Source organism: Rhynchophorus ferrugineus, unplaced genomic scaffold (assembly GCF_030347505.1).
Source record: "Rhynchophorus ferrugineus isolate W39M unplaced genomic scaffold, kcgeb_rfMv2 rfM10, whole genome shotgun sequence".
In the NCBI taxonomy this organism is placed as follows: domain Eukaryota; kingdom Metazoa; phylum Arthropoda; class Insecta; order Coleoptera; family Curculionidae; genus Rhynchophorus; species Rhynchophorus ferrugineus.
Genome location: NW_027472589.1, coordinates 11,466,199 through 11,483,032, shown reverse-complemented (window position 1 = coordinate 11,483,032; position 16,834 = coordinate 11,466,199). Strand labels below are relative to the sequence as shown.

The 16,834-nt window shown below is 34.7% G+C and overlaps 1 protein-coding gene across 10 annotated transcripts; it reads left to right on the top strand.

Moving 5' to 3' along the window:
• Positions 1-212: 212 nt before the first annotated feature.
• Positions 213-16,706, top strand: dikar (CECR2 histone acetyl-lysine reader dikar). 10 transcript variants are annotated; one of them, XM_076416476.1, is made up of 30 exons: positions 213-653; positions 738-826; positions 1,341-1,599; positions 1,655-1,854; positions 1,988-2,161; positions 2,222-2,316; positions 2,370-2,530; positions 4,648-4,843; positions 4,899-5,036; positions 5,104-5,228; positions 5,291-5,860; positions 7,000-7,193; positions 7,243-7,552; positions 7,614-7,963; positions 8,637-8,799; positions 8,897-9,213; positions 9,272-9,367; positions 9,434-9,600; positions 9,658-9,747; positions 9,823-10,180; positions 10,243-10,578; positions 10,668-10,901; positions 10,954-11,302; positions 11,383-11,556; positions 11,617-11,736; positions 11,923-12,094; positions 12,156-12,325; positions 12,382-12,508; positions 12,574-12,698; positions 13,908-16,706. In XM_076416476.1, exons 1-30 carry the CDS (start codon positions 626-628, stop codon positions 14,555-14,557), a joined length of 6,537 nt encoding a protein of 2,178 aa, XP_076272591.1. In that variant the 5' UTR covers positions 213-625; the 3' UTR covers positions 14,558-16,706. The 10 variants fall into 10 exon arrangements, with proteins under 10 accessions (XP_076272591.1, XP_076272588.1, XP_076272590.1 ...); XM_076416473.1 differs by having other exon boundaries at positions 13,896-16,706; XM_076416475.1 differs by having other exon boundaries at positions 9,272-9,373; positions 9,670-9,747; positions 13,896-16,706.
• The last annotated feature ends 128 nt before the right edge of the window (positions 16,707-16,834 follow it).

Below are 16,834 nucleotides of genomic sequence, written 5' to 3'. Positions count from 1 at the left end.
ATTAGAATTATATGTGTGGTTAGGCAATCAGCAATATTATAGCAGTATAATTTTGTGATTTAATTTTGTAATATTAATTAAAAATTATGCCTAAATTGAAAAACCTAAAAGTTAAACATTTATTCCTATTATAAAATCATAGTTAAATAATATTTTAAAATATCCATTACTAATAATATCGTTTTTAAAGTGTATGTCTATCGATACTGCCCATCTTGTCGAACTTATGAGTCAAAAAAGATTCTTTTGAATTTCGTTAGAACTATTTCCGGTATATACAAGTCATAATTTTTTTGTTTATTTATATGGATTTCAGAATAGGTTATTAAGTGTCCTACGTTATCAATAGTGATGTTATATTAGTTATAAAAGGTAAATTAATAAACGCTAAACAGTTATTAATAATCATGTTTTGATTAAAGTGGTGGGAAACCTGTCAAAGTCAAAAAAGCTTGTTTGGGGCTTGAAGAATGGGAAGGTTTTTGACAAGACCCAAAATATCGTTTAAAATAAGAGGTTTTGTAATAAATGTTTAAATAGTCAATTCGACGATGGCAGTGAAGGTGTAATTAATGTGAGGCAAGTGAAATTTACGTCATCGAATTTATTGATCCAGAAACAGGTTATGTTTCCAACTTTCATAAGTATTCTAGGTGTGTTTGTGTTTGTTTTTATCTCGATACCACACAGGTTTTAAAGAACTGCGTATTTCTTATCTGTTTCCCTTATTTTTTAAGATATTCAGTCATGGTGGGAGGTACCCAGCATTGCTCACTTCTGTTCTTTGTTTCGAACAGCTTTTAATTTGTTGGATTTCGATATTGAGGTAAGAATTGTTCAATAGAACATTTGATCTGATTCCTGCTTAATTAAGCTATTGCTAAATATGCCACTTTGTGCAACACAATATCAAACTTCTTTTGTTTCATTGCATAGAGCTTCTTTCCATTTTCAAGAATAATTGCCTGGTGAATTCTTATCTTGTAGATGCTTATTTTTATATTTTCAAAGAAACATTCTTGTATAAATGCTACCCAATATATTATCTTCATTATAATTAATTTGTGGTGTTTTCAAATCTATCAAAAGCAGTAACATTTGGAAAAATACAAAATTTCATGCATAACTAACATTTTAGAGTATAAACTGGGTGGTACTAACAGTAAGCAATTTAGATCTTTGGCTGACTAGTGTGACAAGGTTGCTGACACAAATGAGGTAAAAGGCTACTAGTTGCTTCGACATATATAATAATATGTATATTTAGTTTTGGTTTATGCTTATTGTAATATGAGTAATGAAATTTAGAGACATATAAAACTATTTTGTATATATTTTAGGATCTTGAAGAAGCATTGTTAAGTGATGGTACAGAAGAATCTTCCTGGCTACAAGAGTTAATTGTGCGTCTATTAAGTGGGTGTTTGCCAAACAATGAAATATCAACATTTAATTATCAGATGTTTTTGAGGCGATTATTTCGCCAGAAATGTCAAGAACACGATCGTTATAATCCTTTTAACACTGACTGTGATTTTACATTGTTACCGTTAAGGACAAAAGTTGATATTTTGCATGCATTGTGTGACTTTCGTCTAGGTATGTTAGTGTTAATACAAAATACACTTATAGTGTATTAACTGGGTTTAATTAGATGCTGAAGATGTTTTGGATCAACTGAAAAACTTAGAAGCTGATAGTTTAAGAGTTGAGCCACTGGGCTATGATGGGAATGATTCAGCTTATTGGTACTTTTATGGAACAAGGTTATATCGTGAAGATTTTCAAAAGAAAAATAATAAAAAGAAATCTATTTGGCAAGTGATTTGTTTTACAGAAGAAGATTGGTTTCAGGTAAGCTCCCATATATAATTTTAATTACACTTTTTTAAATTTACTGAAGATTATTTAGATAAGTTACATAATTTGTAATATACTGATATCTACTCAAATTAATTAGAAGTGTGATACAGGTGAATATTTTTAGCTGACCAAAAAATTTAAAAATTCTGTATCTAAGCCAGAAAGAGCTCTCTATCACACACTTAGCAAGAATTTTCTTCCCGAATTACCAAGGCTTTTTAAGGAAAAAGAGAGACAAGCGCGGAAAAGATTGCTGGAAAACCAACCTAGGAGAACATCTGATAGGTTAAGAAAATTGGTCAGATATTCTCGGTCCATAATTTATATAACTCCTTAACAGTGATGCTTTTCTTTTAAGGATATAGACTCAGCTGAAACTGATACCAAATCCGTCACAGAAGTTAAAAAAGACGTGCTCAAACAGGTCGCCGACAAAGAAAGTGACGTGCAAAGGTTAAATATATACGACAACGTGATTATCAGCGTCTAACTATATTTGAATTTAGGAAAAAGGAGAGGGAGTTCCATGAAAAAAAGCCCAAGGTAAGACTTGGAAGTGAGGAATGCCAATCGATTGCTGGACGAGAGGACAGGCATGAGATGGCAGCAAGAAAGAAGGGAAAAACAAGGCAGAGAAGAGCATCATCAGAATCTAGTGACAATAAAGGTATGACACATATCTTTAAATAAATACAGGGTGTCCATAGGGAAAGTTTATAATTTAAACTTGGATTGTGCGACAACAGCGTAATAAGGGATCTTGATTGACTTGGTCAACATATGTGTTTAGTAACTAAAGCTTATCTTGAGACGGGTAATTTGTAATCCTTCGGAAGTTTTGTCCAATATTCGTCTATCTAATTTTAATTTGCTAAGAAATAGATAATGAAAGTCCAGAAAACGGGTTCTGCAATCAGAAAGAAAACGTATTCGGCAAGATTTAAACGAAATTGATTGCTTTTAGAAAAGCGTGAGCTTAATGAATATTCCAAGGTTTTTCTGAGTCAACGGAAAATAACTTAATAAAATATCTATTACAGTCCAAAGATTTACGGTTTTGTTAGGTGTGTAAGAATGAATGGAAAATATTCGAAGGTACTTCATGCTAAGAAATAACCGTTGAAATTTTGAACATTTTGATAAAAGATATAATGTACTTTAAACTATTTTTTTGCCGAAAAAGAACAACATGGCTCGGTGATTCGATTCTTGTTTTTGGAAGGGAAATCTTGCAGCGAACCAAACGAGTTTCAACGAGGCCGCACGCCAGTTTTTGATGAGCCACGCCCAGGCTCGAAAATAGCTACCACGTAGGACAACATGACAAAAATTCAAGATCTCGTATTGGCAGACAGCAGATTGACGGTACACGAGATATCTGCCATGAGAAAGCTTTCGGCGCGATGGGTGCCGGGTTTGCTCACTTCGGACAATAAGCACAACCTTGAGACCACTTCAGAGCAGTGTTTGACGCTGTTTAAATACAATTCGAAGAAGTTTCAGCATTATTTCGTGACCGTCGTCGAAACATGGATCCACTGGTACACACCAGAGACCAAGGAACAGTCGAAACAGTGAACTTCACCTGGTGAACGTACTCCGAAGAACCCAGATACGACCGGAAGGGTGATGACTTCCATTTTCGGTGATTCACAATGTGTGATCTACATCGACTACCTGGTGAAGGGCAAAATAGTCACAGTGCCGTGCTATGTCTATTTAACTCCGAATTGCAGAAAAAAACGATCTTTTTGGCAAAGAAAAGGTGCCCTTCCACCATGACAACGCACCGGTTCACACCTCCGCACTAGCACCGGCCAAATTGGGCTACGAATTGCTGCCCCATCCACCGTATTCTCCGGATTTGGCTCCGTGTGACTTCTTTTTGTTGAAACTCCGAACTTGAAAAAGTAATTCGCCTGGCAGAAATGTGAGTCGAATGAAGAGGTCACCACCGTCACGGAGACCTCGAGAGAAAGACTCGAGAAAACGTATCTTTCCGACGGGTTAATGAAGTTGGAGCATCTCTAAGTCAAGTGTATCGAGCTAAAACGAGACTGTGTTGAGAAATAAATCTCCAGCTTTCCAACATTTTTGTTTTTTCATCTGTAGGTTAAGTACTTCTCGAACCACTGACGAAGCAAGTGAACTGCTTCAGTTTTATTTTTTATTCATCCCTGAATAGCAAGTTTCTATCTAAATTCCAATAGACTCCGATTTTCCATGTCTAAATGACGGTAAACTAAGATATACGTTTCTGTAACTTAACAATTTTCCAAGTTCCTGTAATTCATAGCTAGTTGTCCTTCTAACAGCTTTGATCCACCTTTGGTGACCAGACAGCCGGAACTGCAGTGGGTTTCCCGAATCCCAATAAACTGTGTTAAAGAACGCTAAAGCCACTAAGCCGCGCCACGATTGACGTTCCAACATTAGTCAATCTTCCTTTCTCTACAAATAAGTTGATTTAGATTAATTGAATGAATTAATTCCACTGTGCTAGTTACGAAATTGGTCGAGATAAAACATGCTTTTAATCTGCTTTAAACTTTTTTAATTTAAGAAGAATTTAAGAAGCATAAGCAACGACTCATTGATGTGACGATCTTATTCTGATTCTAAACGAACATCTTATTAATATATACCGATTTCTCAAAATATAGTCACAAGTGCTGTTTTAACAATTTAGAATTTGAACTTGTCTGCTGGAGACACTGTACATAACACCTTAAAATATTTGCGATCCATTAACTAAATCATCATTTTTATTTCATATTTATGCAGAAAGTCTCAATACAAAGAGGAAGAAGACGAAAAACAATGCTGATAAAAAAGAGGATAAAGGAGTATCGGTGTTGGCGAAACCGGCACCAGTCGGTCGCCAGACAAATAATTCCTTGTCTGCTGCTGATGGCCAAATTGTAATTCAATCAGCAGCGCCAGCCCCCACCCATAAAAAGAAATTAAAAACGTCACAAGTGTACGTTGGATGGTTTTTATGTACAGCTAAAATATATATAAAAAATTATTTTTAGGTTTCAACAGAGTGATGAGGACCTTCAAGTGGGTATGCATAAAATTTTGGATTTTGTCAAAAACCACGATGATGCATGGCCCTTTGTCAATCCAGTTGAAGAAGAATATGCTCCAAATTATTACTCCATTATCAGAAGGTAACTTAAAATTATTTTATCCAGAATGTTACATATGATACATATCATTTTTATTCTTATGCCATAGACCCATGGATCTTACCAAAATGGAGGATAGATTGGATCAAGGATATTATAAAAACTTTGATAAGTTCAAAAGTGATTTTCAATTAATTGTAAATAATTGTAGATTATACAATGGTGTAGAAAATGGTATGTATAACAATTATTTACAGTATTTCTACTGGTATTAATTCGCCTATTTCTATATTTAGAATATACAGAAATGGTAGATAATTTATTGAAGGTATTTGAAAAAGCCACGGAAAAATATCTGGACCAAATATCATCTTCTGATGAGGAAATAGCGGTAGAGAATTTAAATACGCAGAAAGACAATAAAGACACTAAAGGCCAAAACAAACATTCCAAAAAGAAGAAGTTGATGGATTCACCAACGCGATCTTCGAGTAAAGGCAGGAAACTCGGTCCTGTTTCCCAAAGTAAGAAAAAGGAAAGGTCTCCTTCGATTGAGTCAGCTGCAAGTATAGCTGAAGAAGTAGTGGAGGAGAAAACAAAGAAGTCAAAAGTCAAAGCAAAAGAATCTAAGAAGGAAGAGAAACAGTCAAAAAAAGTGGAAAAGGAGACGAAAGAGAATAAAAAAACGGAGAAGGAGCTTAAAGCTATCGAAAAGGATCAGAAGAAAATAGAGAAGGAAGCGAAGAAGGTTGTAAAGGAAAAGGAACATAAAAAACCTGGTAAGGTTGTGAAAAGTAAGAAAGAGAAGGCGGAGTCCAAAAAAGAGAACAAATCTAAAGAAAAAGAGGAGAAAAGTAAAAAAAGAGGTAATAATATACCCAGAAAATTATATTTTTTTAGAGAACAAACGGCTCTTTAATTGAATTAGATAATGTTATCAATGTGCCATTATTTTCATTATTGTTTTGTTACCAAAGTATAGACTTTTTTAATTAGGACGGGTCGATGTTGAAATGGAATGAAAAAAGCTGTGTGTGTGAGGTATTAATTTAAGCTGATATTAACGGCCTTGATTGCCTACATTTCAGACAACCCCATAAGAAAATTTTTAGCCGGGTCAAATCCTATGGTCATCTTAGGTAATTCGTGTTATCTTTACCAGAAATAACCAAACTCTCAAATCTTTCATGCAGAAAGGTACATTATGGTATTCGCTGTGTAGTATTTAATACAGCCTTCCTGTTATATTTCGCTCACGTCCCTGGGATGATTAGATTAGGATCAAAATAAATCGATTATCTTCACTCTGTAACACTTACTACTACTGAGGGGATGAAAAATTATAGATACTATTGTATACTAATCTATATTATATAGTAATACAAATATTGTTGTCAGCAATCAGTAATTTGCTAAATTATGGCTTCTTGGTGAGCCTCATGTGAGTTCTTTTTTTTTTCTTTCGCTCTTTTTAATTTTGAGCTAAATTAACTCAGTTGAATCTTGTATGAGTCGTGGTCGAATTCCCATCGCTGTGCATTTCAGCGTCGTTCGTTTATAAAGTGTAATAAAGTGTTTATAAATATAACACGCCTAACGTTTGCACTAACAAATCTTTTTTATGGCGGTGAGATTTTGCACCTTGCAATGCATTTTACACCTTGCGGTGATTACTGGATAATACAAAAACAAGTTTACTGCCAAAATAACACTATAGCGTCCCAATCCTAATTAAAAAATCTTGCAGTTATTGCCAATAATTTTCGGTATACCCTCGTATAAACTTTTATTGTTTTTTTCGCATGACTTATTGGAATAGATTACGTTTCAATATTTTGTATTTAAATATACGAAATAATGTATATATATATACTTGGCTGATGTGTTTCCGTTATTGATACTACCACGATATTTATTTTTAACGTTTTTTATTTGTCATACTGTAACAAGAATTTATGTTCATGTTGACAAATGTAATATTCAAAAATAATATATCAATTTAAAGGTCGCAAAAAGAAGAAAAATAACGAGTCCAGAAGTAGAAGTCGAAGTAAGAGTGCGGCTTCCAGGACACCAAGCCCCAGCCCAGTCAGAAGCATGTTAAGCACACCTCCTCCTTCCAGTCCCGACAGCGCAATGTCGAATGATTATAAATTCGATTTCGCATCCAAAGGCCATGGGAAAAAACGATCTGCAGAGGTAAAACTTGCAAATTGTCTTGGTCAAGTTACTATAACTTTTATTACAGGAACCTCCCGATGTCGTGGAACAACCAACCAAGAAATCAGTGCATCCAAAGTGGAATGACGTTATTTCCGAAGATCCCCCTCCCCCGATCGACGACGAGAAGAACTTAGACGACGACTTACTGGCTTATACTGCATTTCATTTTTCTCAGAAACCCAAAGACAAACATAATAAGCTGAGAGAAACGATTGAAAAGTTAAAAGCCAAAAGTGAAATATTACGAGTAAAAACTCCGGAATATGATTTTGAAGTGGACGATCATTTAAAAGAAAATAAAGACAAAAATAAGAAGGTAGAAAAGGACGATAAAAGTATGTTTATTATTGCACTATAAAGAATCGTAAATAGTTATGTTGTGATGTTTGATTTCAGATAAACCCAAGCATAAGGAGAAACTAAGCAAGCCAAAGAAGAATGTCGACGAACTGGAGGATGGTAACAGTTCTCAGTCAGAAAATAACAAGAAACCGATTAAAAGAAAAGAGCCGGTTCAGGTAAAAATTGCTCAGGATGTAAATCAATCGGTGTCACCGAAACCAACTAAGCAATCAAATTTTGATGCTCTTAGTTTGGCCACCGAGCAAACTTTAAAGGACATCAACAAATGGCTGGATGCCACGCCCAGCCCATTTGTCGAATTTAGTTCGGCTAGTAATTCGCCTCCTTATCTAGCTTTAGACGATTTTGACCTTTTAGGAACGCCAAAACCAGAGCCAAAAAAGGTTAGTTGATATTTGTTAATTTATTGTGTGTTGATTTGATATCAGTTAGACGCTTAAGTCAACCAACTTATCTGATATTTTTAAAATAAAATATAAGTATATAAGTTGTTTAAAAGTTTAGCCGAATGATAAAAAAAAAATTGTGGTTTGAAATATCATCAAATTTCCTTATTGCTGTTTACATCCTGTCCTTAATAACAGCTCACTTCCTAATATTACCATATTTCTATTTATCTTCCTTTATGTATGTACTATACATTTATTGAAAAATGTTGCCAAAAGTGCGTCTCCTTGATTTATTTATTTATTGTGGCTTTGTGTTACGTGCTTTGAAAGAGTGTTAGTGTATCTGTATGTGTTTACTAATCAGCTAAATGTACATGATAGTGAAGTGCGTAGACTAAAACGTTTCACACCATTCGATCTGATTAATAGACATATATAGACTTTAAAGTAAGATTTAGTGAAGCGATGCCATGTAATCATTAAAATAAATACTTATTGCCCACTGGGCAGATTATTGAACCAATACAATTTTGTCTTTTTTTGGTTCGGGACCATGTTGGTAGACGATATTTTAGTTCTACACAAATGTACGAAATCCTTAGCCGAAATTATATAACAGTTCAAAACTTATTTAATTTTTGTTTAATTGAAATTACATCTTATTTAGGCAGATAAACCACCTCCTACTGTTAATCCTGCCTCAGTAGGAGCCAAGAAAGAAGGTCCTGTTCCGGCTCCAAAAGAGGTAAAAAAGAAACCTTTTAGAGATCCATCGAAATTTTTCAATAAAAGACGGGAGGTGCAAAGAACTATAGATAGACTACAGCCAGGTATGATCTTATAATAAATATATATATATATATATATATATATATATATATATATATATATATTGTTCGTTAACGATAAACGTATTTAATATTTTAGGTAAAAGTAAAGGGAACCTTATCTCAAGCGTTCAGAGCACCACTAAAACTGAGGAAATTTTCCCACTGGGACCGCTCTCAAAAGTAAAGGATACAAAAAATTCGCTTATTGTTAAAACCGATTTGAATGCACCAAAGTTAAGTTTGGGCTCGGTTTTAGACAGTTTTGGTAAACATAAATTTGTTGATGATCCTAAAAAAGAAGAAGATGAGGAAAAGCAGAATACGGTGGTGAAAGATGAAGAAAAGAAAAATGATGATGTCAAAGTACAGGAAATAAAGAGTGAAGCCCCAAAACCCAGTGAAATCGTTGAAAAGGTAAAAAATTACATCTAAAAATAGTATACATATTGAAATATATATTTTTTTATTTTAGAAAGAAGAAAAAGAAACTAAACCAAATGAAGAATCATGTCCTGGGGGGCCCACACCAAATCTTAGCGCTTGGTTCAAGGCATTCGGTGCTCCAAAGGTAAGTGTGAGTTTAACCACCCATGATGCCCTATTAATTAAAGAAATACGTATTAATGACCTTCAGGCTCCGCCACCTTTGAAAAAACCGGAAAATAAACCCGAAACAAAAGAGGAGGAATCGTCCGCTAAATCAGAAAGAGTACCGGTACCAGATCCATCGCCTAGTCTCGACAGTCCTCAGCCCGTGGCTAGACAAAGAAGAATTAGTACTGGCAGTAGCATGTCGGAAAGGTAACAGCTTATACAGTTGTTGAGCTGAATTATAAGACTAGTTTCTAAAAATAATAGGTCTTCGTTTAGTCAAGATTTAGATTCCCCAAGGGTTGGCATGGATGAAAGAGGAGCTTACCCGGCACCATACCCTTCCCCATTACACAGGTAATTCATTTAAATATTATTAGGCATCAATAAGTATGTACAAATTCTCTTATGCTGACATTTTTTAAAATCAAGGTCACCTTCGAGCGCATCACCCGTTATGGCGTCTCCTCGCCCTGATATTTCACCACGTTCTGCGTACCCGTTTAATGGTCAGATGAGAGTTGGCTTCTACCAAGATACTGTGTCAAACAAAAGCAGTCCCGATAAATCTTGTAGTCCACGCGATAATTTACAAAGTCCGTACTACAACGCCAGCGATCATGTATACGCCCCAAATACTACTCAAAATACTTTATATTCTTACGCTAATTCACCGTATTATACTCATCCATCAAATTATAGCAGTACCAATCCAACACCGCCTTATAACACGGATGTTTCTAGCCCTGCTTATTACGATACTAACAAGGGATTAACGGATCAATATTCGGTAATAATAATAATTTTTAATATTAAGTTATGACACTTAATCGGTATAAAATATTGTTATAGGCCAAGCCTTCGCAAAACTACACTGCAAACTCTCCAGCCAGCAGCCAACCATCTCCGGCGAATCAACCACAACATTCGCCCCATTCTCCTATCGTCCATCCTCAAATGTCCCCCAGTTTACATTCTCAACATTCACCCGGTGTTCATTCACAACATAGCCCGTCAGTAAATTCCCCTCAATTACAGTCGCCTAATCCCGGTCTACATTCGCCGGGCATTAACTCGAATTCTCCCCAAATGAGTGTCCATTCGCCTCAAGTTAACTCACCAAATATGCAGCATTCTCCTGGATTACATTCTCCAAATATGGTTATTAATTCACCTCATCATGGACAGGTAAGTACAATTTTCATTCAGTTCCAACATAAAAAAATATTTTGTTATATATATTAATAATTGTAATTCCATCTAATATTTTATTGCAGATTAATTCTCCAGTAAATCCACCGAGTGTTGAATCTCTTCATCACCAACAAGATGAGGGATCCAGCAGTAGTGGTAACATGTGTGTAAACGACAGCAACAAAGCACAACAAAATGTCAGTAGTAATCAACCAGTATTCCCGGTTAAAAAACGTGCTTTTGTTGAAAACGAATTGTCTCAATTTTGCAATACACAGAATGAATTGGTCAATAGAAGTTTGCAAATTGGACATCAAGTAATATTTTCAATAGTTACAGTTTTTTGTATGCTAATACTTTTTCCTTTAGCTCTCTTTAAGTCAGAACGAGTCTGATTCTAAACAGCAAATGGATAATCAAGGATTATTACATCAACAAGCATTACTGCAACAGCAGCAGTTACAAAAACAAGTTTTGCTACGTCAAGCTCAACAAAGCCAACAAATGTTGCAACAACAAAATATTCAAATGCAAAAGAATCACCAATTATTGCAACATCAACAGCAGAGTCAGCAACAGCAAATTCCACTGCCTATATATTCAAAGTCTACAGACACATCTTTATCTACTCCCTCTCCACCTTTACAGTCTCAGGTTCAACAGCTCCAGGAACAGATGCAGCAACAACAACTGCAGCAGCAACAACTACCTGCACATAGTAAGTGTTAATTTGGCATAAAAATTACAATCATAAATAATGAGAACTTACAGTGATTTTTAACTTTTAATCAATTTTAGGTACTGTAGAATCTTCTAATAACTTACAAAATATGCCTTACTCAACAGCACCGCAATCTAATCCGTATACAGCAAATTTCAACAGCAGAGAGGCATATACTCTTAACATCCCCTCCACTCGGACAATTCAACAACATCAATCAAAATTAGACATGTCCAAATTTACCAATATGGGTATGCATACAATCTAAAGGTATTGTTGAATTTAAATTGAATATTGTTTGTCTGTTATAGGATACACAGGTCCTGATGTTAATTTCTCAAGAGCTCTTCAGCATCAATATGATCGAACAGATCTGAACTACACAAGAACAACGGTTCCATCAGCAATATCCCAACCTTCTCAACTATTAAGTGAGTAATACCTTAGTGTAGTTCTATTTTGAGAGTATCGAAAATGTGATTTAATTTTTTTTTGTAATTATTGAATGAAGCCATGGTATAGCATCTGTGAATTGTTTAATACAATTTAATTAACAAAATCGACTATTAGTTATTCCAGATTTATATATATATATATATATTGCTCTGTTTCTACAGGTTCTCAACCATTAAGTAGTTCTCAACAGTCATCTGTAAATAGCACCACTATCTCTACTCACAATAAACAACAAAGCAACCAACCAAATATTAATAGTTATCAAGGCAGTAGATCTGTGGACACAGTTGCTGAAAGATTAACTGCTCAAGTACAACAAGATGTCCAAGGAGGGTAAGAATTATCTTAATCTTATTTGATTTTGACATTAAACATGTTTCTGTTACCATTCTAGTTATAAACCCGATATGACTGCAACAAGAGCTAATTATAATTCTTCGTCATTAGAAATGGAACAAAGATTAAATTTGGGAAGAAACATTTCAAACATAGTCGGTCGTTATAGTAATGAACAACGTATGATGGGTTTACAATCGTCGTCTAATCCGTATTATACAGATAAAGGTACAGTGTCGCAATAAATATCACCCATCAGTTTAAATGTCTTTAATTAATTTTAGGCCTCGGCACATCTCACATGTTTAACAAAACTATACCCTCGACATCACAAATATTTAGTCAGGCGAATATGACGGGTTTAAACAGTTTCGCCCAATCTATATCTACATCAGCTTCTATTTACAGCAGGTAAGCTCCCTTCCACAACATGTACATTTCAGATTTTTAATAGTATTTTAATTGTAATTTAATAGACAGATAAATGAACTGCAAGCCCAGGCTCAAGTTCAAGCGCAGGTACAAGACATAAAGACCAACAATTCTCAGGCCATTGTTCCAGATAAAAAGACTAGAAAAAAGAAAAGTAGTAACAAGTCTGGTAAGTAATCATATTGATAATAATTTTATATGCATTATTTGTTGTATTAAGTACGTGTAAAAGTAATTCACGTTTTAAATGTGAAAATATTACCACCGAAGCATTAGCACCGAAGGCGATAAACGCAGTGGACGCCCAAAAGAGGTTGTTACCGACGAAAACATTTAAAAAATCCACAAAATGATATTGAATGACCATAAATTGAAATTGAATGAAATAGCAGACACTCTAAAAATATCAACTGAACGTGTACATCATATCATTTACGAATATTTGGGTATGAGAAAGCTCTGTGCAAAGTGGGTGCCGCGCGAGCTCACTTTTGACCAAAAACAACGACGAGTTGATGATTCGGAGCAGTGTTTGAAGATGATCAAACGTAATAAACCCGAGTTTTTGCGTCGATTTGTGACAATAGATGAAACATGGCTCCATCATTTCACTCCGAAGTCCAATCGACAGTCATCCGAGTGGACTGCACACGGTGAACCCGCTCCAAAGCGTGGGAAAACGCAACAGTCGTCTGGCAAGGTTATGGCATCTGTATTTTGGGATGCGCATGGAATAATTTTTATTGACTACCTTGAAAAAGGAAGGACCATCACCAGCGACTATTACATAGCTTTATTGGACCGTTTGAAGGACGAAATTGCCGAAAAACGGCCGCTTTTGAAGAATAAGAAAGTGCTGCTTCACCAAAACAATGCATCGTGTCACAAGTCAGCGAAAACGATGGTAAAAATCCATGAATTGAGCTGCGAATTTCTTCCTCATCCATTGTATTTCCAGATCTGGCTCCCAACGACTATTTCCTGTTCTCAGATCTCAAAAGAATGCTCGCTGGGAAGAAATTTTCGTTGAATGAAGAGGTTATCGCCGAAACTGAGGCCTATTTTGAAGTAAAGGACAAATCGTACTACAAAAATGGTATCGAAAAGTTGGAGCGTCGCTGTAATCAGTGTATGACTCTTGAAGGGAATTATGTTGAATAAAAAGAACTAATTTAGCAAAAAAATGTGTTCTGTGTGACTTTTAAATTGACCTGTTATTACAATTTTCATAAACTAAAACTTAAACAATTTTCTTAAATATAAAGAGTTTTTGAAAGTGATTTGCTTTTGCACACATCTAATACCTTCCAAAACAAAAAATAAGTGATATTTTATCAGTTAAAAATTAACTCAATGGAAACAATAGTTATCGTTACAGGATCGACGCCCGACAACCATTTGACGGCAGCTTCGTTATCGCAATCGGTGCCGTCATCTCAAGGTACGCCACAGGGCTTCCAGTCGTATGCCGGTTTGAAGGCACCACCCTCCGGAGCAACCACTTCGAACATTGGAGCGGCTCCCGGTCTCGAACCGGGCGCTATATCGTTGAAGACGTCCAGCGTGGTGCCGGGCAGCGCTTTTAACTTCGGTCCCGGCGCGTCCGGCCCACTGGCCCTGGGCACCGGGGTGTACGCCGATAAAGACGCTTATTCAAACTTTCTCGATGACTATAGGGCGGCGCCCAACTTCTTCATGGGAGCGGCCGCTGTCCACCACCGCTCCACCCCCGAAAACCCTACGACGGGAAAGAACGGACAGGGCGCCAACTCTGCCCCGAACTATCCCTCATTTTTGAATCCGGCGCACCAAGGCAGGCCGCCGGCTTACTCGTTGGGCAGTCCTTTCATAGCGCCGTCGGCTCAGGCACAACTTATGGACGGCGGTTCGCAACTATACCAGCACTACATCCAAGCCGGTTTGAATCAGGGGCTCCTCGGACCGGCTGGTCATTATCCCTCCGGATACCATCCGGCGTTGACAATGAGACAACCGTTCGACTCCATCTCGAGACCGTCGTGGATGTAAATAGTCTGGCGTTAAAGGTGAACGTGAACCAAATAAACTGTGAAAATTGACTGAGCGAAAATGGTGCATTTTACTGTTGTAATTTATTTAGTTTACATCTAGAGAATGTTTTAGATAACCTAAGATTGGGTTCGATTGGATTCCCACCCGTTTTTTGTGCAATGTCGTATGCCAGAGACTATTCCATCAGTAATTTCATATGATTGACCCTTAATTTTGGCAAAAAAAACTACTTAATATTGTCTAGTAACCAAGTGATTAGATATACTATTTATCTAACTCAAATATTGCGTTAATTTATCCATTTTTTATTGATAGTTATCTTCAATTACGCATCAATTTTTGGTATTGAGGTATAAGTTCCATAATATTAACATTTATTTTGCATTTTCCATTATAATTTCACTATATTGTTATATGTTACTCAATACAAAAACCATTCCATGTGCTACCAATCTCAATACATTAATACTTAAATTCATAATTTAAATAATGGCCGTATCGAATTTATTCATTATTGTTTTTTTTAGGTGAATATTGACGATATTAATTGTATGTAACACATAGTTATATTGTGTCTATAACTAGAGATCACCTCTGGCATAAAATCGTTTATTATTTTCAAAATTATCAAGTTTAATTTTATTTCCAAGTATTACGTCCATTGGCCCAATCGAAAATATTTTATTAATGTTAAGCTCTAAAAAATATGTTTTTAGTTTTTTGTTGATCTTGTTTAAATATTTGCTTTAAGGTACCCAAAAGTTGACAAAAATCAAATTTTCACTTGTTGTACTTTTAGGGAAATGGTGAATAGTGTTTAGTGATTATAAATTTGTATTTACCAAAGACATTCTATTTTTGTGTACATATAAATTTTTAAGGATAATTTACATGTATGTATAAGTATATTGAGTGATAGAACAGTTTTTTTCTACTAGCAGTTATCGAACAGTATATAACAATTGTAATGTTTTATTGATAAAAAATTAACAATTTTTTTCTGGGGTGGCTCGACAATGTATTGATTGAATCGTGAAAAACGTATTTTTTGAAGGTAGAATAGGATATTATTTATCTATATCTGTGATTACTAGTAATATCTATATTAGAAAAATATATTTAATTTTTCATGTATGAACTGTTCAATGAACAGTAGCCTTAGATATTGATTGTTGGGGATAGTTAAGCGCATTATAAATGGATATTCCAAAACATACAAAAAAATTCACCTCTTTATTTCCATACATATCACATCAATTTTGATTGAAATCAATTATGAAACATTAACAAACAAAATTATGTTGTCCTGTGTTAACCAGAAAATGTTTTTTTCAATTTTTTTACTCTCATCGTATGGCGATTTCTTGCTGGTAGAAAACAAAAGGTAGAAGAAAGTTTTGATGTCAGTTTTGTTTTCATCCCATTAAATGCTGGTATAGTTTTTTTTATTTCAATTACGTATTTATTTTATTTAAGATAAAAAATTTAACTGACTTCTCTACAACAGTATACCAGGTGTTTATAGAGTAGAACATCTCGAATCTCATGTTATTAACTAACAATTAATTGAATTTTTTGTCATTTGTTACACAATTAAAATCGAATTACTTTCTTATTGTGAATTAATTTTAAATATACTTTCATTGTCGAGCTTCAATGTTAGATAATAATGTTGCAGGTAGATCAAAACACCTTGTATATTTTTAGAATCTTTACATATTAATTATAAAATCTGAAAATATCAACGTTTTTAGGATGGACCATTTTTACCACATCAGGAAATTTTATCAAAATAGTGTACTGTTTATTTGTATATGTTGCTAAAGAATGACATAAATTATGTATAATTTGACGAAGTCATACATACAAAAAACAGCTTTATTAACTAATATAACAATTTAGCGACATATACATCCTTATGACTGAGTTACCTAAGATTGAGACATTCATACTAATATATTGTTTTACTTTTAACTGATGAACGCGTTTTTTTTTCTAACTGCGATTGATTTGGAATTTTGGACTCCGTCTTCAGTAACTCTACATAAGCTTTAATTAATTTGTAGGCATTATTAAAATAAAGTGCAAGGAAAACAAAATTTTACATTTAATGTACATAATAAATTTTATTATTGTATATTGAAAATTAAGTGTTTTATTATCACAGGTGATACAGGTATAATTAATGGAATGATAAACCTATAAAAATTACATTGATACAATATGATTCAGCATTATTACAAATAATATGACGCGCAATCATCTATCCTTAAC

What these genes read in the sequence shown, in the direction of transcription:
- dikar (XM_076416472.1), top strand. Translation starts at nt 626, where the DNA reads ATGTTTCCAACTTTCATAAGTATTCTAG. An exon ending in GCAACAACTACCTGCACATA is followed by an intron (nt 11,303 to 11,382) that starts GTAAGTGTTAAT and finishes AATCAATTTTAG; the next exon opens with GTACTGTAGAATCTTCTAAT. An exon ending in TCCGTATTATACAGATAAAG is followed by an intron (nt 12,326 to 12,381) that starts GTACAGTGTCGC and finishes AATTAATTTTAG; the next exon opens with GCCTCGGCACATCTCACATG.